A 22460-nucleotide genomic window follows, 5' to 3' on the forward strand; every position below is an offset into this window, starting at 1 on the left:
TCTGCAGCCGGGTCACTGCACACGCCCCTGCACTGGGCGGCGTGTCCGGGGGGCATGAGCTGGCATTTGCCACACATAAGGAAGGAATCTGTTTAAATTAATGGTCATCGTTATTATCATTTTTTTGGTTAATCCTCACCGGAGGATATCTGTCCATTGCTAGTTAGAGAGAGTGGGAGGGAGCGGGAGAGACACAGAGAGAGAAACAGCCATGTGAGGGAGACACACCAATTGGCTGCTTCCCACACACACCCAAGCGGGGCAGGGACTGAGCCTCCAAGCGAGGTCCGTGCCCTTGACTAGACTGAACCCGGGGCTCTTCAGTCTGCAGACCGGTGCTCTCGACACTGAGCCACACTGGCTAGGGCTCATTTCACTGAAGTCTTTAAAGAGGCGTTGAGTTCTTACAACGCACATTACTTTTTGAATTAGAAACAGCTAATGACGTGTGTCAGAATGATAACTCGGCATTCATTCACTATGTCTTGCCCTCGCCAGTTTGGCTCACATCGATGTTTCTCTCTGTCTCCCCCCTCCCTTCCAATCTCTCTCTAAAAATCAATGGAAAAATATCCCTGGGTGAGGATTAACAACAACAACAAATACATACCTTGATCTTCAAATGCGTTTCTCCAGTCTGGCTAATAAGCAGGAAGTCGCTTTTGCTTTAGTGTGAGGCCCACACATGACATGCTCAACATAATAAAAATCAAAATGCTGAAACCCACTGCCCCCATCAGGGACTCAGAGCTGCCCTGCCAGCCGGGGAGGACCCTGGCGGAAAAAAGGAAACCCTCCCCTCTAGCATCGTCGTCTGGGACAGCGAGCTGCGTGGAGGAACGGGCCACAGACTAACCCCGCCCCCGCCCCCCCCCCCCCCCCCCCGCCGGCTCGGGGAGGCCAGCCTGCAGGACCCTCCAAACTCGGAAAATAATAAAGATGCTCTGAGCCAGGGGGCGCTTTTTTAATTTCCTTCTGCAGTGAGAAGGGAGAGAAACAGGAAGAGGAAGTGGTACCCCCACCCCCCCACCCCCCCACCCCCCCACCCCCCCACCCCCGCCAACAGCAGCGAAAAGAAAGCATTCCTCATCAGAGGCCAGAGGCCGGGCTCACCTCTTTCCTTTCTTTCAGGTTCGTCAACATGACGATGGTCGCAGACTTCTGCTCCCAGATCATCCTCCAGAAGTCATTCACTGTTTCCTGCTTAGGGCCTGCTCGTGGAGGAGGATCCCAGAGTCAGGCAAGACAGAGGTCTGGGCGCCCCAGCCCCAGGCACTGCCTGGGCCCTGGACGGCTGCTCCCCCCGATTCTCTGAGTCACAAAAGGGCTGGTGGGTCCAGTTCACACCCGACAGAATTCCAGACCCGGTGGGGCTGGGAGGGGCCAGCAGGTCCCCGCCTGCCCATTCCATCCTGCCACACTCCCGCTCCCCTCTGGAGCTGGGAACTCCTCAGGGGGCGGAATCCCTGGACCGGGGCAGGTGACAGTCACAGGCAGTCACCTATCAAAGTGAGAGCTGGTCTGCAGCTACGGGTCCAAGTGGTTTGCGGCCACTCAGTGTTTTAGTTTCAATATCGCACCCGGACGTGGTGTGTGAGTGTGAGTGTGAGTGTGTGTGTGAGTGTGAGTGTGAGTGTGAGTGTGTATGTGATGAGAGGGTAACAGTAACAAGCTTACCTTGAGCTGCTATGAATTTATTCTTCTCCTTGTAACCCTAGAAACACAAAATCAGATTTATAATGTCTCCAAATTATCTTTGTATGTCCCTCTCTAGTCTTTATTTTCTGGGAATACCTTTCAAGACACACACATGGGTAGACACAGATATATATATTTAATTGGTTTATGCATATAAATTCTCTATTGTATTCTTATGACAATTTTATAACTTATATTAAATGATCTTTTAAGGTTCAATTAAAATAGATTCATAATAATCCATTGTGTGTGGCTTTACCATCATTTATTTAACCAGTCCCTCCTGCTCTATTTTATCAGTTATATAAACAAAGCCTTAATGAACACCCTTGGTATCTATGTTTCTTTTTGATTCTTTTTTTCTTTTTCTTTTTTGTTAATCCTCATCCGAGGATATTTTTCCATTGATTTTTAGAGAGAGTGGAAGAGTGGGAAAGACAGAGAGAAACGTCGATGTGAGAGAAACACATCAACTGGTTGCCCCCTGCACGAACCCTGACCAGGCCCCAGGCCAGAGAGAAGCCTGCAACCAAGGTACATGCCTTGGCCGGAATCAAACCTGGGACCCTTTGGTCTGCAGGCCGACACTCTATCCACTGAGCCACACCGGCCAGGCCGGGACCTGTTTCTGAAAAATGAAGCACAGATGCTAATTCAAAAGGTGTGGATGCTCCCACGCTCTGTGCTGTGGCCACCCGGCCCGGGAGTTGTGACAGTTTATGTTCCCAGACCCAGAAGAAAGCGCCCACTGGTGACTCAGAGCCCCGGGTGGTCGTGCTGAGCCGGGGACAGGGACATGGAGGACTCACATCTATGTATGAAGCATTAATGTAGTCCGAACAAGGCGTTCCATCCACCTGGCTCAAAATCACCCGGGAATGATCATCTGTTTTAAAAAAAAACATGATATCAGGAGAAGGAAATCACATCTGCCATCTACCATATCAGACCCAGCAGAGTCCTCCCAGCTACAGTATCAGACCCTGAAGAGTCCTCCCAGCTACAGTATCAGACCCTGCAGAGTCCTCCCAGCTACAGTAACAGACCCTGCAGAGTCCTCCCAGCTACAGTATCAGACTGCAGAGTCCTCCCAGCTACAGTATCAGACCCTGCAGAGTCCTCCCAGCTACAGTATCAGACTGCAGAGTCCTCCCAGCTACAGTATCAGAACCCGCAGAGTCCTCCCAGCTACAGTATCAGACCCTGCAGAGTCCTCCCAGCTATAGTATCAGACCCTGCAGAGTCCTCCCAGCTACAGTATCAGACCCTGCAGAGTCCTCCCAGCTACAGTATCAGACTGCAGAGTCCTCCCAGCTACAGTATCAGACTGCAGAGTCCTCCCAGCTACAGTATCAGACCCAGCAGTGTCCTCCCAGCTACAGTATCAGGCCCTGCAGAGTCCTCCCAGCTACAGTATCAGACCCCGCAGAGTCCTCCCAGCTACAGTATCAGACTGCAGAGTCCTCCCAGCTACAGTATCAGACCCTGCAGAGTCCTCCCAGCTACAGTATCAGACCCAGCAGTGTCCTCCCAGCTACAGTATCAGACCCCGCAGAGTCCTCCCAGCTACAGTATCAGACTGCAGAGTCCTCCCAGCTACAGTATCAGAACCCGCAGAGTCCTCACAGCTACAGTATCAGACTGCAGAGTCCTCCCAGCTACAGTATCAGACCCTGCAGAGTCCTCCTAGCTACCGTATCAGACCCTGCAGAGTCCTCCCAGCTACAGTATCAGACTGAAGAGTCCTCCCAGCTACAGTATCAGACTGCAGAGTCCTCCCAGCTACAGTATCAGACTGCAGAGTCCTCCCAGCTACAGTATCAGACCCTACAGAGTCTCCCAGCTACAGTATCAGACCCTGCAGAGTCCTCCCAGCTATAGTATCAGACTCTGAGAGTCCTCCCAGCTACAGTATCAGACCCTGCAGAGTCCTCCCAGCTACAGTATCAGACCCCGCAGAGTCCTCCCAGCTACAGTATCAGACTCTGAGAGTCCTCCCAGCTACAGTATCAGACCCTGCAGAGTCCTCCCAGCTACAGTATCAGACTCTGAGAGTCCTCCCAGCTACAGTATCAGACCCTGCAGAGTCCTCCCAGCTACAGTATCAGACTCTGAGAGTCCTCCCATCTACAGTATCAGACCCTGCAGAGTCCTCCCAGCTACAGTATCAGACTCTGAGAGTCCTCCCATCTACAGTATCAGACCCTGCAGAGTCCTCCCAGCTACAGTATCAGACCCTGCAGAGTCCTCCCAGCTACAGTATCAGACCCTGCAGAGTCCTCCCAGCTACAGTATCAGACCCTGCAGAGTCCTCCCAGCTACAGTATCAGACTCTGAGAGTCCTCCTAGCTACCGTATCAGACCCTGCAGAGTCCTCCCAGCTACAGTATCAGACCCTGCAGAGTCCTCCCAGCTACAGTATCAGACTCTGAGAGTCCTCCCATCTACAGTATCAGACCCTGCAGAGTCCTCCCATCTACAGTATCAGACTGCAGAGTCCTCCCAGCTACAGTATCAGACCCCGCAGAGTCCTCCCAGCTACAGTATCAGACTGCAGAGTCCTCCCATCTACAGTATCAGACCCTGCAGAGTCCTCCCAGCTACAGTATCAGACCCTGCAGAGTCCTCCCAGCTACAGTATCAGACCCTGCAGAGTCCTCCCATCTACAGTATCAGACCCTGCAGAGTCCTCCCAGCTACAGTATCAGACCCTGCAGAGTCCTCCCAGCTACAGTATCAGACCCTGCAGAGTCCTCCCAGCTACAGTATCAGACTCTGAGAGTCCTCCTAGCTACCGTATCAGACCCTGCAGAGTCCTCCCAGCTACAGTATCAGACCCTGCAGAGTCCTCCCAGCTACAGTATCAGACTGCAGAGTCCTCCCAGCTACAGTATCAGATCCTGCAGAGTCCCCCAGCTACCGTATCAGACTCTGCAAAGGACAGACCCGGGCCCCCATGGTGACCACAGAGGGACAGATGTGGGAAAGAACCTCAGTGGCCAGCGTGGGCCTGCCCACCACACAGAAACAGGACGGCAGAATGTGCGGACCCGACCATGTGACAGCCGTGTTCTCTGGGCCCCGTATTGGCACATGTAGGTGTACTTAGGAGAACTTCTGGGGTGACCCTACCGGGCTTTCCGAGGAGAGGACGACTGCATCTCTGGACAAGTGGGCATTTGGATCTGGGGTTTGGAACCACAGACCCCAATCCCATCCTTCAGGTCTGCCCCAGAGAGGAAGGTAAGCAGGACCCACACAGACCTGGGCTGGACGGGCCACCTGCCTGGGAGTTTCCGGCCTATGGTGCAAGCAGTGCCCAGAGGGGCTGACCAGGAGTGTTCTGCGTGAGTGGAGTGTGTATGTGGGGTGTGTGCGGGGGGGGGGGGTGACTGTGGGGGCTTGTCTTGGCAGCGAGGCTGGCTGTGAAGGTCACCCAGGGGCACGGCCCAGCCATTGATGCCTCTGGACAGATGTGTTACCCCCCCTGCCCTGCACCTCCTGGAACCCACACTCTGTAGCCGGTGGCGGTCCCTAGCTGTCGGGTTAAAACCGGGTTTACTGGGAGCCTTCCCACCACACTGCCAGAGCCCTATGTGTTTCTCGTTGGTCCTTTTGGCCCTTGGTCCAGGGGACTTGCTGCTGGTGGCCAAGAGCTGAGTGCAACAGCGGAAGGTGCACAGGGCCACCCGCCACCGTGGCTGGGGCTCCGGATCTGATCCAGCAGGAGGGGCCCTGCCCCCCAGTGCAGGCGGCCCCCTCCAGGCCCCTGGGCAGCCCAGGTCTCATTCAGCGCAGGCTCCGCGGCCAGACCCTCGCCCACGCAGGCTGCCTGTGCCAGGCGGCACACGCACAGGTGCCCAGAGGCCCGGTGCCCGGAGGCCCGGTGCCCGGAGGCCAGGTGCGAGCTCCCAGCAGCTGCGCTGTCACGGGCTCTGATCTCCCAGCACCGGGATCATCACCGTCACTCAGAGTGACACGCACCGTCACCGCGAGCTGCAGGGGATTTGGAGTGTAGTCAGAACGCCACCGACCATGCAAAAACAGTAAAATCTTACTGGGAAGGATGTTGGGGTATCTGTTCTTGTCTCTGTTTTCTTCTTTATTGGCCTGTTCAAACGTTCCTTGCATGTGTCCGGACGGCAGCGACTGGAAGGAAACAGCGGTGACAATGTGACGGATCCTAGCACTGAGTTCTGTCACCTTCCCTGCGAGAGAGGTCTCTGATCCCACCACTGCCTGTCACCTCATCAACTGCAGCAGATCACCATCGGCTCATCAATTGTAACAAGTCACTACTGGTTCATCAATTGTAACAGATCACTATCGGCTCCACGTGGCGCTAAAGCGATGGCTTAGTCGTTGGGAACTGTGGGCCAGCACCTGCCACTTCCTGACCAATATTCTGTAAACCTAAAACTGCTCTACATAAGTCTATTCAACGTGGTAAATTAAAAAGAAGGGAAAACAGCCTGAGAAGCTTCCGCCTTCCTTGGAAGGTGAGGCGGCTGCAGGGGTGGGTGGGGATGATGGCAGGAGGGGCCTGGGCGGCCAGGATGCTCCTGGCTGACACCCAGCACGTGGCCTGGCATCTGCCCAGATGGAGACAGAGTGACGCTGCAGCTCCATGGGCGGCACCGAGCGTCGCTGGGGCGAGAGAAACAACGTGCTCCTGTTGGCACCTACCACCGAGCCAGGTTCCCGCTGGGGAAAGGCCCGCCCGCCGCCTGCCTGCACTGAGCTGCCCTGCACCCTGCCTGCCCTCAACCCGCCCGGGCCTCCCCTCGCCAGCGGCTCGGGTGGCGCAGGGGAGCCGGGACAGCAGTGGAGGCTGTGCCGGAGCCGGTCAGCCCGCAGCGCCAGGCGTGAGCCGTGCAGGGAGCACTTGCTCCACAGCACCTTGTGAGTCATTGTCCGATTGTGTCATTGGCAGAAGAGGGTTTGTTTGTTTGTCTGAGGGAAGATTTCGTTTCTATGAACAAGCGCATGAGCCAGGGTGCGCTCCCAGTGCTGGGCAGGTGCCAGCAAGTTGAGGAAACAGACAAGGAGCCAGGGGTGGGCTCCCAGCGAGCCCAGGCGATGGGGCGGGCTGGTGTCCCGTGCGGGGACCTTTCCGGGGGCACCTCCTGTGCCTCTACAACAGGACTGCCGGGTCAGGCCCAGCCCCTGCCGGGACAGAGGCGCTGGGAAGAGCGTCTGGAGGGGGCTTCCTGGCCCGGAGGGCACTCACCTGCAGGGGCAGGGGCTGCAGGCCCGGAAGGCCCCCCCAGACACCTCGTGTGCACACTGGGCCCTGCCGGGCACGCCTCGCTCTTTCACAGGTGACGTACAAATACGCCATGGGGGCAGGTGGTGCCCGCATTTCCCAGATGAGGAAACCGAGGCAGAGATGACCTCCAGGCTGGTCAGAGGCAGACCTGGGCAGGTCTCAGGCGGGCTGCCGGCTTCCTCCATGCCCCCCTCAGCCCACTGAACCGGTCCCAGCACCCACCCTTCTTTATCCACAGCTCAGGTCAGCTCCGCAATACACACGCGCCCAAACTCACTGGGATCCCCTCCTCTGAGACCAACTGTCTCCCTTTCACAGTTTTTGGGAGAGAAGCTCAGGGCAGTGGAGGAGAACAGAGCAAGAAGAGGGGCAGAGCCCACCTCAAGCTTATCCATCTGCAGAGCCAAGAGTGTGGCACCGCGGCTCTGAGCGGAGGGATGAGGCACGGACGGGCTGAGGGCACGGCCGTCCCTCACTCGAGAGGAGAGCAGCCTGGAGTCAAGCAGCCTGGCCAGGGTCCCTGAGCCAGGACCAGGATCCACGCCACGGACTCAAGCCCAGCGCTCTCCCCTCTGCCCTCTGCCTACCCGCCCTTCGCTGGGCAGAGGGACACCCCTGGGAAGGCTGCCGATGGCGGGGCGGGGTCCAGGAGAGGGAGGCAAAATTGAAAGGGGCTCCCCCAAGCCTCAAGATTCAAAATAATATGCAAATGCAATATCTAAAAAAAAATCAAAATAAATGCAAAGAATCCATAATGATAAAATGAAAATTTTAAGCAAGGACACGATCAGTGGATCAGTCACAGTGTGGTGACAAGCCCCGTGGGAGCCTGGAGCAACAGGGAACATTGTTGCTTACAAGTGCCTGTTCCGTTCTGCCTCCATTAGGGCCTTCACTTTGTTATTTGTAAAGCTGCAAAGCTGCATTAAAATGTTACTTTTGTTTTGGTGGCTCCTTCACTTCTGCCCCTGGGGCAGGGGCCTCACCTGCCTGACCTGACTCCTGTCCCTGCTCCTCCGCAGTGGCACGTACCTGAGGTGGGGGCAGGGCCTGTGGGGCGTGACTCAGAGCCCCACACCAGTCACGACAGGGAGAAACAGAGCCAGGGGTACGGACAGGGAGGGAGGGATCGGCTTGGTCACTAGGAACTCGGAGAGTTATTTTGAGAATGCAGAACTAACTTCTCTAATCGGTCTGAGAGTTTGCAACACAATACTGCTTGGAGCTATTTTCCAATATGACCCAATTTCTCCAAAAAGGGGACACACGAGGAAACAATGAAAAGGAAGCAAGATAAGTGCAGATGAGACTTGGGTTAAAAAATAGGGAAAGTACATCGAAATGTGTCATCACCTTCCCACGCCCTCATGTGGCTTCTGTGTGGACAGTCGCGAGTCGGCAGTGGGAGTCGCGTCATCTTTTGATGTAACAATTGCACAACGTTCCACTGTGCGCGCAGTCCCTGTCTCAGCCTCACGTGGGAACTGGAGGTCACCCAGGCCCCCTGCGCACCCCTCCACGCGGATGGAGCTGGCGTCGTGGACACTGACTGATGCGCCAGGGCCAGGGCCCGACAGCCAGGGCCCAGGCAAGGCAGCCGCCGTGCGAGGAACCCATCCCATTTCACACTCTACACGCCGCCTGTGGCCGTGTGCACGTGGAAGATGCAGAACGTAAAACTCAAGGGATAAACACTGAAGAGCAAAATCCAACACTTGCGAGTGTCTCTCTTTTTGCCCATCCTACATTCATCTACCAACCTACCTACCTACCTACCTATCTAGCCAGCTGTCTATTTGGTTCTCATTCATAGGACACTAAATACAAATTTAACACCCAGCCAGCATGGCTCAGTGGTTGAGCATCAGCCTATGAACCAGGAAGTCACAGCGCATGCCCAGGTTGCGGGCTCCACCCCAGTGTGGGGCGTGCAGGAGGCAGCCGATCCATGATTCTCTCTCATCATGGATGCTTCTCTCTCTCTCTCTCTCCCCCTCTCCCTTCCTCTCTGAAATCAATAAAAAATAATTTTTAAAAAAAGCTGTTGGGGCAGAGCTGTCCTCGAGGTGGTCCCACAGGTTTAACTGGCCTGTGACGCTGGCTCAGGGCACAGTTCCCACCGCTATTAGATGCCCGGGCACCCCGAGTCCATGGCTTTCTTTTTAAAACAATTGCATTTATTGGGGTGACACTGGTTAATACCCCCGGCTTTCACTGGGAAACGATTACAGTGTGGCCTCTCGGGCCTGGTCCTCCACAGCATCGCGACCACAGCGTCCCTCTCTCTTGGTTTTGGAGCGTGGCACCCGAGCGTTTGGGCCAGAAGACTTCACGCACCCCTCTCTGTACGTCTCGTGTCACCAATGAGGAATGGGCGTGGGGGGGGCACGGAAAAGGAGAGGGGTGCCCCGCCAGTCTCGGGGGACGGTGTCCTGATGGAGGCAGGAGTTCTGGGCCTGTGGGATGTTAACGGTAAGCCTGACAGTTTCCCAGTCCTGACCGCGGGGCCAGGCGGAGGGCCCTCCACTCACGTGGAACTCCTCGCGGAACATCTTGCAGTCGTCGGCCGAGCGGGCCCGGATCTCCTCCTCCAGCCGCCCCACCGGGATGGGGAAGTACTTCTTGGGCCCCGACGGGGACCTGCTGAGAAGCATCACTCTTTGCTGCTCTGTGGGATCAAAGACACACGGGCCGTTCAGCGGGGCTCGGGGTGGGGGGTGGGGTGATTCATCAACCAGACTGACCGACAGCATTCCTGAGCAGCCCCAGCTGGAGGGACCGTATTCCCCCAGACCTCATGGCCCGGGCCCAGCGGGCCTGAGCAGCTGAAGGCAGAGGTCCGAGTCCTATAGGACACCTGCACCCCTTATGAGGGACAGGGTCCCCTTGACCTGCTCTCAGAAACCATAGACGCCTTCTCTTCCCAGTGCGCCCCCTCCCACTCCTCACCCCCCCCCCCGCCACTCCTCATCCCCCCATCCATCTCGCCTTCCCTCCAGCCCCTGCCCCTTCCACCAAAGATCCGAGCAGCCTCCCCCTGCAGCCTCCAGGCGGGGGAAGAGAGGAGAGCGGTCCTGGGTTCTGGAAGCAAGCTCAGTCCAGACTGCAAATCAGCAGGCTACGCCCGTCCTCAATCCTGTTGGTAACACACAGTCCTGCTGGGTCAAACCCCCAGAGCTCCAAGTTTTTTGTTGGTTTGTTTTAATATATGTTTATTGATCTCAGAGAGGAAGGGAAAGGGAGAGAGACAAACGTCAATGATGAAAGAGACTCATTGATCGGCTACCTCCTACACACCCCCTACTGGGGATCGAGCCCACAACACAGGCATGGGCCCATGACCAGAATTCGAACCTGGAACCCTTCAGTCTGCCGACGCTCTATCCACTGAGCCAAACTGGCTGGGGCAGGTTTTGTGTTTTTTGGAGGGAGGTGGGGGCTAGGCAAGGGGCATTGAAAAGGAGACGGGTGCCGGCCGGCGTGGCTCAGTGGTTGAGCATCAACCTAGGAACCAGGAGGTCACGGTTTGATTCCCCGTCAGGACACAGGCCTGGGTTTTGGCTGGATCCCCAGTGTGGGGCGTGCGGGAGGCAGCCGATCAGTGATTCTCTCATCACTGATGTTTCTCTCTCCCTCTCCCTTCCTCTCTGAGATCGATAAAGCTGTATTTTAAAATAAGAAAGAGGAGAGGGGTGATGGGCGAAGGGCACCCACAATTCGGAGTGAGACAGCAAGAACTCATTAGAGGCCACCTCTTTGTGGGGGGGCCGTCTGGACAGGGTCACCCTGGCTACCTCCCTGTCTCCCTGGCTACCTCCCTGTCTCCCTGGCTCAGGGCCTGTCCCTGCCTGCCTGCCTGCAGGGCAGCTGCTCTGAGCCCAGCCAAAGCCTGCCCCAGGCTGTTCCCAACACCCAGGCTGCGGAAGGAGCCTGCCCCCCCCCCCCCGCACCCTCCTCCCTCCCACACTGTCCTCCCTCCCACACCCTCCTCCCTGGGGGGGGGGGAGCAGGAAGGTGGCGGGGAGGCCAGGTTATCACCCCCAGGGTCACTCCCCGGGCACTAGCCCTGCTCCCTGGCCAGGTCTTGGCTGTGGACGCTCCTGTTGTTACCCGGGGGCTGGGGGGAGGAGGGGGCGCTTTCGCAATCCCCTGTGAACCCTGACAGGCAGCACATTGGCTCCCCAAACCACGGAACTTCCGCAGCCGCCGAGCGAAGGCGCCCAGGTCACCCACGCGAGGCCTCACGCCTTTCTCGGCACCTCGAGGTGTGGCCACACAAGCGACGTGCCTCTGGGCAGCATTTACCGTGAGGAACCCACCTGAGGCCGAGGGAGGTGGGACACGCCCCGAACCCCATCCTCCCGGTTAGACACCCCCTGCTGCCCCCCCAGCGCCCCGCCAGGAGCCCTCAGAGCGGTCAGGAGCCCTCGGAGCAGAGCGCTCAGCTCGGAGCCAGAGCCGCCCCTGGGCAGGGCTGCGGGGACAGTGCAGGCCCCGGAGGGCGGTGGTGGGGACAGTGTCTCCGGAGTCGCAGCCCACACCTTCCGATGGTTTGCTTCCCACCAGAGGAGAGGAGCAACGGTGCGTCTGCGCCCCAGAGGAGAGGAGAGGGGAGGGGAGGGGAGGGAAGGGGAGGAGAGATGTGCCATCCGCGGTGGGCAGGGGCGGCCAGGTGCTGGGGAGGGAGCGCGCTGCGGGAAGGGAGCCCCGGGCTCGGCATGTCGGGGCATCGGACCCTGAACCCGGCTTGTCCGTGTATCTCAACCACAGCCCCCGTCGTGTGGGCACATCAGACCCCCCTGGGTGTGTCGGGGCATCGGATCCTGGTGGAAGGGACGCCCGCGTGTGGGCGCAGGGGACCCCGCACATCAGACCCGCGGGGCGCAGAGCGTACCTTGCTCCTCCAGGATCCCATTGGGCATCTTCCTGTCGCCGGCGCTGACGGTGGCCTTCCGGTGCTTCCTGAACCTGGGAGACAGACGGTTAGGTTTCCGCCGGGGCCCGGGCGGCGCCCAGCCCGCAGCCCGAGGTGCACCCACCAGGTGAGCCGGGAGAAGCTGCTCCGGGAGCTCATGGCCCCGCTGTCCCTCTGCCCGCCGCCCTCTGCCTCCGGGCCCCACGCCCCGTCTCTGCGCAGCCCCGGGCGCTCATTTCCTCCTGCGCCGATGGGGCGGCCCCGCGGGGGAGGGACACAGGGAGGGACACGGGGGGGGGGGGGAGGGACATGGGAGGGCGGGACACGGAGGGGAGGGACATGGGGGGAGGGACAGAGGGAGGGCGGGACACGGGGGAGGAGAGGGGAGGAGGGACACAGGAGGGCGGGACACGGGGGGAGGGACACGGGAGGGAGGGACACGGGAGGGCGGGACACGGGGGAGGAGAGGGGAGGAGGGACACGGGAGGGAGGGACATGGGAGGGAGGGAGGGGGGAGGAGGGAGGAGGGACGGGGTGGGGTTGGGGAGGGACATGGGAGGGAAGGGGGGAGGAGGGAGGAGGGACGGGGTGGGGTTGGGGAGGGACACTCCTACCGGAGGAAGTAGACGGCCAGGAGCAGCAGGGGCAGCAGGAGCAGCAGGGGCAGCAGCAGCCAGGCCAGCAGCGGCTGGGCGCCTGGGGCCTGAGGCTCTGGGGGTGGGGGGCGCCCGTCAGGACCCGGACTCCGATGAGGACTCCCCCGAGGGGGGCGGGGCAGTCCCAACCCCAGACCGCGACCGACAGGTTACAGCCGCCCACCAGCCCTCTTCCCAGACATGGCCTGGCTTTACAGTTTGCAAAGTTGCCTCCCATCAGCCAGACCCCGAACAAACGACCATTTACAAATAGGCTCCCCCTGCCCCCATCAGCCCTTCCGCCCAGACACCCAGCCCCACCTACGGTTCGCCAGTAGCGCATCCCCCCCGCCCCCCCCCCAGTGCCAGAACCACACTCTACAGTCTGTAATGCGGTCCCTCCCGATGGACCATCTTCTCGGCCAGAACCCGCTTTACAGCTTATAAACCCTCCTCCCTGAGCCCTTCTTCCTGCGCACAGCCCCCCACTCCACACGTGCAGCAGCCACTCCCTGTCTGCGCAGCCACGAAGGCCCTCCCTCCCTTCACACGTGGCAGTGTTGACACTGAGAAGTGACTCATTGGAGGTCCCCTGGCGAGGGCGGTGAAGGCACCACGCCCCACAGACCCACATGTGGCCATTTTTTGGGGATCCAGGGCGCCTGCCTGTCCCCCTAATGGGGAGGTAGAGAAGGGTGATGGTGCCACCACCCGCTGCTCCGGCCCAGGTCGCACTGAGGGGCTCCAGGGCCTCCGGTGGGACTTCAGAGCCCCGGGGTCAGAGCCTGCAGCCACCCCGTGACCCCACCCCCCAGAGCCCCGAGCTCCAGGTCCCCTGCCCTGGGGAAAGCTGGCCTCCAGGCATGACCCTCCTCTTCCTTGTCTGTCCTTCCATCCACCAGCTTCACCTTCCCCAACTAGAAGGTCCTGCCTCTGGACCCAGCACAGCCGGGACCTACCTCATAAGCCCCAATTCCAAGAGAGTCTCGGAATTGGCTGCCAGCTTCAGTCCCCACCTGCTCCCCAATGTTCTGACGTAGCTCCTGCCTTCCCAGCCGGCCATGTGGTCCCTCCTCACCGAAATGTCCCTGCTCTCCAAGAACACATCAAAGGCCCCCTCCCCCAGGAAGCCCACCGGGCTTCCCTCGTGTAGGTCCCCAGGGGCTCTGATGCCTCCAGGCACAGACCCCCTTCTCCTGCAGCGGACAGACCTGGGGGGATGGCCTTCCCCTCCAAGGCAACCTGGGCTGCTACCACTCTGAGTTCACAGAAGCACCAAGCACGACCCTGAGCCCAGGGGGGCTCCCCAGCCCTGCAGCCTCCCCTCACCCTGCACCCCTCCCTGTGCAGGCTGAAGGTCTTGACCTGTGTCTCAGCCCCTGGGTTGTAAGCTCCTGGGCGCAGGCCATCCAACCCGCTCCCGCCCCGGACCCTGGGGTGGCCAAGGCCTCTATTTCTCATAAATGACAAAACCGTGCCGCCAGAGTGACTGTTAGATGCGGCTCCGCTCAGAGGACAGCTGGTCCGTGAGGGGGCCGCCCAGCCACCATCAACCTGGCCCTCCTAGGACACATCCTCGTTCCAGGCTGTGCCAATGCCGCCCCCTTCTGGCCATGTCATGCTGCAGCCTCAGGCTCAGGCCGAGGGGCGGAGCTGGCCCAGCCCTGGCGAGGAGCTGAGGAGGCGGCCACTGTCTGGGGACTGGGCTCCATCTACACCCATTGCGGCAGCCCCAGGGCTCTGGCAAGGCCCCTCCCCTCGCTGCCTCACAAGTGCCCACTTCTCACTGCCCAGGGCCAGGCTGCCCGGCTCAGCTTCTCCATGGGCAGTGACCCAGGGGCAGGTTCAGGGTCCAAGGGCAGTGGCCCTGGCTGAGGATGAGCCTGCCCTGAAGCTTCAGGGGGCACCTGGACCCCAGACAGCCCACCCCGGGGCTCTGGCAGGGGCTCCGTGTCCAGCCTGCACCCTCATGCTGCCGAGTGAAGGCTGGTTTACAGACGCGGCTACCCACAGCTCGTCCTCCACGACGACGGGGCTGACCAGGGCCCGGGAGGGGGCTGCGCCCCCCTCGGGGTGTCTGCTGTGTGCCAGGCGGCCTCTTTGGGGGCAGAGGTAGCAGGGGCACCGGTGGGCGGGCCCGGCCGCTTCTCAGCCCCGCCCCCAGGGGCCCAGCAGAGAGTGGCCAAGTGCCCACTTCTTCCAATTTTGCAAAAGAAGAAAAATCTACATTTTCCTGTAAAGTTATCTGATTCTTAAACATTGGAAATGATTCAACCCAAATACAACTTGGAAAAACAAACGGGCCAGGAAAAACCTCGGAGGCCAGGCTGTCCCTGCAGGACTTGCTCCCGAGAGGGAGGCTGAGAGGAAATGCCGAAGCCAGTGTCTGCTTCATTTCCTACGGGTGTGGCTCAGATGGGGGTGGGGGGCGGGCTAGATGGTCACCTGGGAGCAGCCTTCTCCCCAAACTCAGGTGTGTGTGGTGCTCATGCACATTTTGTGCACATGTACACCAGCAACGTGTATGTCTTACACAGAATCTGGTCCTGGGAATGGAAAGTTAGGGACCTGGGCCCGGCTGGTGTGGCTCAGTGGTTGAGCATTGACCTATGAACCAGGAGGTCACTGTTCCATTCTCGGTCAGGGCACATGCTGGGGCTGCTGGCTCGATCCCCAGTAGGGGGCGTGCAGGAGACAGCTGATGGATGATTCTCATCACTGATGTTTCTCTCTCTCCCTCTCTCTCTCTGAAAGCAATAAAAGTATATTTTTTAAAAATAGGCGAGAGAACAGAATAATGAACCCGTGGGCCGCCCAGCCTTCTCTTCAGGACAAGGCTGAGCATGCTCATCTGTAGCCCCGCCCCCCTCCTCTCCGCCCTGCCCCCCCTCCTCCCTACTTAGTCTTTTTCAAGTCACTCCTAGACACCCTATCATGTGTAAATACTTTAACATGAGTCTCTAAAAGGTAAGGGTTCTTATTTTTAAAAACAATCCTAACCGGTATACCCATATCTCATCTAAAACTATTAACAAGTCTTTCTTCATCCCACTGTTGTGTCCGTGTTTAAGGACGGGGTGTTTGCTCTGGCCGGGGTTGGTCTGAATGGGCCCCCACAGGGGTCCCTGCCTCCCTTTGCTGAGCCCTCCCGCCCTCAGCAGGGGCTTCTATATGCTGCCTCCTGAGCCCTGGGCTGGGCTCCAGGCAATGAATGAACCACCGGCCGTCCCAGGCAGCCTGCCTTTCTAGGTGTCCAGGCCCAAAGCACCTCACCCCTCGCTCCTCACACAAGCCAGCCCGCCTCCCTCCTCCCGTCTCAGCCAGGCTGGCCCCTGGAGGGCCCTGTGAGCTCCTGGCTGGCGGGCGGCTGTGGGGTGGGGGCGGGGGGGCAGCCGGGAAGGGGCAGAGGGCGCTTACCTGAGGTTGTGGAGGTCCAGTTGCTGTCGGCTGGGGTGCTCTCGTTGACCGTGAAAGCCTTGGCGAGCCGCAGGCTAAAACCCGCCAGCAGGAGCGGGCAGAAGGGCTCCATGGCGAACCTGGAAGAGGCAGGGACCGGCTCAGGCGACGCCCCTCCCCCAGGTGGACACGGGTGGGCTGGGACGGGTGGCAGTGGGTGCTTCGGCAGCACTGATGCATCAGTCTGAGCTGGGGGGAGGGGGCCACAGGGGTGCAGTCTGTTCTGCACGTGGCCAGGAATTTCTCCCTCGGACGAGCCAGGTTGGCAACCCCCGGAACCCTCCCGGGCCCTCAGGGTCCTGCTGTCCGGATTAATTTCCTTTTGTGTCTGTGTGTCTGTGTGTCTGTGTGTCTGTGTGTCTGTGTGTCTGTGTGTCTGCTCAGGGGGACAGGGGGGCAACGAGGACGTGGAGGGGCCCAGGAAGAAGAAACTCCCCAAACACCACGAGATCCAGGGCTCTGAGAGGCCGCTCCCCAGACCCCAAAGAGGCCTGTCCCCATTCCTTCTCGTGTCCTCATGACGATCGTCTGCTGACAGCTAGGCACACGGCGCTGTGCCCGCCGTGACATGGTCCAGTAGTTCTGGTTTGCATAGGTCGGCCCAGGGGAGACCGGCCCCTGAGGAAGAACCACCGGCTCAGAAAGGAGTGGGGGAGACAGCCCGTGTCTCAGCTGGGGGCCAGGCCACCTGCACGGGGTCCTCTCTGCTGTCCCCCGGCCACACCACAGCCTGCACCCCGGCTCTTAGTCTGAGAGCAGGCCTTGCTGTCTCCCTCCAGAGCTGTGCAAACAGGCCCCCAGACCCCCACCTGCCCCCCCCCCGCCAGAGCCCAATTAATCATTGGAAAGCCCAGCCCAGTACTCTCACTGCATTAAAAAAATCTGCTAAGCCCTAACCGGTTTGGCTCAGTGGACAGAGCATCAGCCTGTGGACTAAAAGGTCCCAGGTTCGATTCCGGTCAAGGGCATGTACCTTGGTTGCAGGCACCTCCCCAGTAGGAGGTGTGCAGGAGGCAGCTGATCAATGTTTCTCTCTCATCGATGTTTCTAGCTCTCTATCCCTCTCCCTTCCTCTCTGTAAAAAATCAATAAAATATATTTTTAAAAATATGCTATTGAATATGGCTAATATATATATATATATATATATTATTGATTTCAGAGAGGAAGGGAGAGGGAGAGGGATAGAAACATCCATGATGAGAGAATCATGGATCGGCTGTCTCCTGCACGCCCTCTACTGGGGATCAAGCCCGCAACCCAGGCATGTGCCCTGACCGGGAATCAAACCGTGACCTCCTGGTTCATAGGTCGACGCTCAACCACTGAGCCATGCCGGCTGGCCGGCCGGCCGGGCTACAATACTTATAATATGTTTGAGTAAATTACAGAGGAATTGAGTAGGTAGGGAGTATTCATTGGCTTAACACAACTCGTAGATGCAGAATTCCTAGTCACGTGCATTCATTTGAAAAGACCCCTCCCCTAATGTTGACCAATCGAAGAGGAGGCCAACACTCTTGACCCAAAGGTCATCATCTTATCAGGCACCTAACACCGAGTGATTTTCCTGGGACGGCCAGCAGAGGGCACTACACCTCGCAGAATTCAAGCCCAGCCCACCATCCAAGTCCCTTTCCTGGAGCAATTATGTTGCCAGACCAACCAACTTGTCAGGCCCTGGACATTCACCCGCAAAGGGCGCTCACCAGCCACCTGATAAGCACAGATAGGAATCAGGACAAAAATAGCGCGTGGGGTAGCAGTGAACTCCACGCTGAATGCTCACCATTTTATTGAATCAGTTTACCGGACCCTCACAACCCCTACGTGCCGCTGGGGCATAAAATACACCGGCTCTCCGGAACCCAGAAGACCAAAACAGTTTATGTGCAGCAAAGCGGACGTTCCTTTTGCTCCCAGCAAAAGCCAGGCAGCTCCCGTTCTGATTAGAACTGCCTTTTTATTCCATTCGGCGAATTTTAAAATAAACTTATTCTTACTGATTTCAGAGAGGAAGGGAGAGGGAGAGAGAGATAGAAACCTCAATGATGAGAGAGAATCATGGATCGGCTGCCTCCTGCACGCCCCACACTGAGGATGGAGCCCTCAACCCGAGCCTGTGCCCTGACCGGGACTCGAACCCTGACCCCCTGGTTCATAGGTTGATGCTCAACCACTGAGCCACACCAGCCGGGCCCATCCGATGCCTTTTTAATACTCGTTGGTGGGCAGCTACCCTGGGGCTGGTCGTGGCCTGGTTCCAGGTGTCCTGGGGGCCCGGTGACTCCCCATCTCTGGCGTGGACGCCCACCCAGCGGGCTCACTGCAGGCGCCCCGTCAGCTGGACAGTGACGGCCCGAGTGCCGCAGAGAAGCCTGCGGCCCGACAAGCGCCCGGTCCTCCCGCTCTGTCCCCAGCGGCAAGCAGCCAAGGTTGGATCCAAGGACTGGCATCGGGCTGCTCTCCCTCCCGCCCAGACGTGTAGGTGACACACGTCACCAGGTGGCTTCGAGACAACGCAAACTGAGGCCCACACAGCCCCCCGGCCAGGCCAGTGAGGGGCCCAGGGACAAGGACGGACAGGACCGGTCTTATTTCTGCTTCTGCGGAGTTTGCCATCAGGAGCCAGAGAGCCCTGTAGGTCACTAACCGCAGGACAGTCTCATAGGGCAGAGAGGGGGACGCACATCCCAGGGGGTCACTGTGACCCGAGGGGACATGGACCAGGAAGGGCGCCCCGGGAGGGGCAGAGGCAAGAGGGAGAAAAGCCCAGGTGAGGTGGCCGGGCCTGGGGTGCGGCAGGAGGGCATGAGGGCTGGCAGGATGACAGGCCAATCACAGGGTCTCCAGGTCTCCCAGGGTGGGGGCTCCTGCTTGGGAATGAAGGGACCAGAAGCTGATGGCGGGAACCCTGCCTTCCTGGCCCCTAAGCTTAGCAGGTCACTTGGCCACACGGGGAGCCAGGGGCCCGGAGCCCAGCACGCTGCCCTCCCGCTGGGCTCGGGGGTGGTGCAGCCGCGTGTGGGCAGAGGCAGGGCCAGGCAGACATGGTGCTCCCGCTCCCAGGCCTCTCCCGGGGCTGCTGGCCACGCTGACCTTCGGAGGTGGCGGAGAGGAAGGGCGGTGGCCACTGCAGGGGGCAGGTGCGGGTGAAGTTCCTCTGTGGCTGCTCCTGTGTCCAGAGGCCACCTGCCGCTGGCACCTGCATCTCTACCTGCCCGCCGGTGAGCGCTGAGCCCCGCTTCCCTGCGTCTGGAAAGGTGGCTAAGAACATCCCTGCTCCTTTCTGGAAGGGTCTGAGGATAATGTACGTGACAGGCTGGCTGTGAGCCTACGGCGTCCCTGGAAATTCAAGGCTTCTGCTGCCAAGTCCCTGCTCACTGTCCTGGCCTCGAAGCCACCTGTGACGTCTGTCACCTACACGTCTGAGCGGGAGGGAGAGCAGCCCGATGCCGGGTCCTCGGGACCGACCTCCCGGCGCCAAGGGCTGCCCTTTGCGTGGCCACCACTGCCCGTCCACTGTCTCCTCCGGGTACGCACTTGGGTTGCTGCTGTTTTCTCATTATGAGCAAAGCTTCCATGAACTTGGGTCACAGTCTTTCTGTGGACAAATGTTCCTCATTTTCCAGGGGCGAATGCCTACAAGTGGACGTGCTTGGGTTTGAGGGGGAGGCCGGTGTGTGATTCTGTTTGTTTATTTATTTTTTTAAATCCTCACTCGAGGATATTTTTTCCAGTGATTTTTAGAGACACATTGATTGGTTGCCTCCCGCACGCCCCCCTACAGGGCTGGAAGCCAGCAACCGAGGTCCATGCCCTTGACCGGAATCGAACCCGGGACCCTGAAGTCCACAGGCTGATGCTCTGTCCACTGAGCCAAACCAGCCAGGATGCTTATGATTTTTAAAAGGCTTTAAATTAGTTTGAAATAGTTACAAAAGGGGAGAGGCCAAGCACAGGCTGGAGACGAGGCTTCTCTTGGGACACCCGGGTGCAGGCTGCGTGCCTGCGTGGCCGTGGATCAGCCCCTCGGCTGGAACCTGGGCTTGCCGAGTGCCAGGTGGCCCCACGCTGCCCGTTGCCGGCCGGGCCGCCCCTCCTGCCTCCTTTGTCACACGGCCTGGCCCGTGGCTGCCCCTCCCCGGGTGGACAGGCCTCCGCCACCAGCACCCGCACGCACAACTCAACAAACGAATCTGAAACTGGGTGGGGCTGGTGGTGCTCCCGACTCTGAGAGAGAAGTTTCAGTGATTCCCGGGGAAACAATTCCTTGTCAGCCCACCGCTACCCACGGTTGGGGAGGCTTTTAATTTGGTTCCCTCTCCCCGAATATGCTTCGGATGCACCGCTTTTAATCTGCTTTTATTAAAAATAAATCCACTTCCCGCCCGGGCCTCTGGGGTAAACAGCTAATTAGGGCAGAAGCCGGGCCAGCCCAGCCGGGAGGGGCGGGGGGTGTCACTGTCCCTCAAGAAGGAACGAGCTGCCCCCCCACCCCCCCCGGAAAACATTAACTGGGCCAAACAACGAGCATGAATTATTTATAACCAACCTCTGGTTATTTGGAAGAAATTTACCTCCAAACTGCAACGGAGAAAAGAACTGTCCTGCTTCAGGCCCTCCCTCCCCAGACAGCCCAGCCACGGTGGGTACACACCCCACTCCTGCCGGGAGGGGTCGCGGGGGCCAGGGTCCCTTCTGAAGACCTGGCCCACTTGGTGCCTGAAGCAGGGTCACATGTGGATTTAATCTAAGTAAGTCCACGGAAGCTTCATTCATTCATTCATTCATTCATTCATTCATTCACGGGCACTTCCTGCATAACGTGAACAAAATAACAGGCCCCTGGCCCCTACGGTCCTCCCTTCACGCACTTCCTCTGACCACGGGGGACGCTGCTTATAGGACTGCTCGTCTCAACAGGCTCCACCCTGTAATGTTCACTTCTGTCTAAGTCCTTCCTCCCCCCAGCCCCCCGTGGCACTCAGAAATAGGATCCCCCCATTTCTAAATGACCCCAACAGGTTTCCTAGGAGAGATCCTACCCATTACTTGGCCACAAAAAGTCAGCTCTACGGGCAACTCCGTGATTCCTCTACGCACGGTTTTGCGGGGAGAACATTCTCTTTGTCCCGTTTGACCCGCTAACCCAGTGGTCGGCAAACTGCGGCTCGCGAGCCACACGCGGCTCTTTGGCCACTTGGTGTGGCTCTTCCACGAAATACCGACTTCTGCGCATGGGCCACGAAGTTTCAATAGCACTGTATGTGCGCGCCCCGCACGTGGTATTTTGTGGAAGAGCCACACTCAAGGGGCCAAAGAGCCTCATGTGGCTCGCGAGCCGTAGTTTGCCGACCACTGCGCTAACCAATCAGCTTCCGCCTGGTGCCACTAAACCCCTGCAGTGGCAGTTCCGGGGCCGAGGTGCTCCTGGCTGATGCCGTCGGTAAACGACAATCCGCACCACCCAATTACAGGAAGTGATGGCAGCGGCGCACCAGAGAGTCCCCTTTGGGAATATTAACAGACAGACACCCTTTAATCGGAGACGCAGGCCTCGTTCACAGATGGTTTGGTCCCACCCTGGGAAACATCCCGGCACTCATGAATGTTTAAAGAAACACTGATTTGATACGGCCAGGAGCCGGTAATAGAGATTTGTTTTGTTCATTCATTCAGCAAATATTTACGGCGTGACTTCTGGACACAGAGCACGGAGGGAGGGCTCGTTTAGTCAAGCGTGGACAGGGGATGCGGCTGCCGCGAAGGGAAGGGATGTCTGCTCCGACAGGGAGACCAGCCCCCCTGGTGAGAACGTCTGTGGGTCACAGGGGGGGTGGGGAGCGGCTGGCGTCAAACCACTTGAGAGTTTTTCCATTCCTTGCTTTCAACACAGATCCTGGGTGCTGGGGATTCCACAGGCAGGAAGTGACGCCTCTTCGTGTCCAGCACATCGTAGGTGCGCAGGACGACCCCTGAGTTGAGCAGAAACCCAGATCATCAGCCTGGCTGTGGGAAGACAGCTGGCCGGGCCTCCTTCCTGAGTGTCCAGGTCTCTGCGTTCCTGCCTGGGGGGAGCTTTTCAGCAAAGCAAGCAGGGAGGGCAGCGTTTGGGCGCCTGGGCTCCCGAGTGATGGTGACCTCAGAGCTGTCCCCAGGGTGCTTACTGTCCTAGAACAGCCCTGGCGACTCCCTGGGAGACTCAGGAGGCAGCCAGCCCGGTGCACAAGACACACGTGTTCACACCTGGGCCCCTCCACCTTCGGGGCAAGGGTCTTGCCTCTCAGACTCTTTCCTCCTCTGTGATCTGCGGGCTGTGCCTGACGGTTAGGATCCGCGGGACACAGGTGGCTTCTATGGCCCAGGCTCTGCTCTGAGCTGGTGGGAGGAGCCGCGACAGCCACATTCCTGATGCTCAGGGCGAGGCCTGTTCCTGGCACGTTGGATGCATCTAGACTTGCTGAGCTCCTCCTTGGGCTGGGAA

At 58.9% G+C, this 22460-nt stretch overlaps 1 protein-coding gene across 4 annotated transcripts in view; it reads right to left on the reverse strand.

The window, feature by feature from the left end:
• The window catches only part of PTPRE (protein tyrosine phosphatase receptor type E), a 98458-nt gene that overhangs the window by 15885 nt on the left and 60113 nt on the right, over positions 1–22460 (reverse strand). For 3 of the 4 annotated variants that reach the window (XM_059661727.1, XM_059661726.1, XM_059661725.1), the window contains 8 exons: positions 15935–16053; positions 12497–12593; positions 11862–11935; positions 9499–9635; positions 5757–5847; positions 2508–2584; positions 1678–1714; positions 1114–1211 (listed from right to left, as the gene is read on the reverse strand). In XM_059661727.1, the coding sequence (XP_059517710.1) occupies positions 1114–1211; positions 1678–1714; positions 2508–2584; positions 5757–5847; positions 9499–9635; positions 11862–11935; positions 12497–12593; positions 15935–16046 (723 nt within the window). In that variant the 5' untranslated portion in view covers positions 16047–16053. Of the gene's footprint in view, positions 1–1113; positions 1212–1677; positions 1715–2507; positions 2585–5756; positions 5848–9498; positions 9636–11861; positions 11936–12006; positions 12148–12496; positions 12594–15934; positions 16054–22460 lie in introns of those variants that run through there. The other variant, XM_059661729.1, reaches the window with a different exon arrangement.

This window comes from Myotis daubentonii, chromosome 13 (assembly GCF_963259705.1).
Source record: "Myotis daubentonii chromosome 13, mMyoDau2.1, whole genome shotgun sequence".
In the NCBI taxonomy this organism is placed as follows: Eukaryota; Metazoa; Chordata; class Mammalia; order Chiroptera; family Vespertilionidae; genus Myotis; species Myotis daubentonii.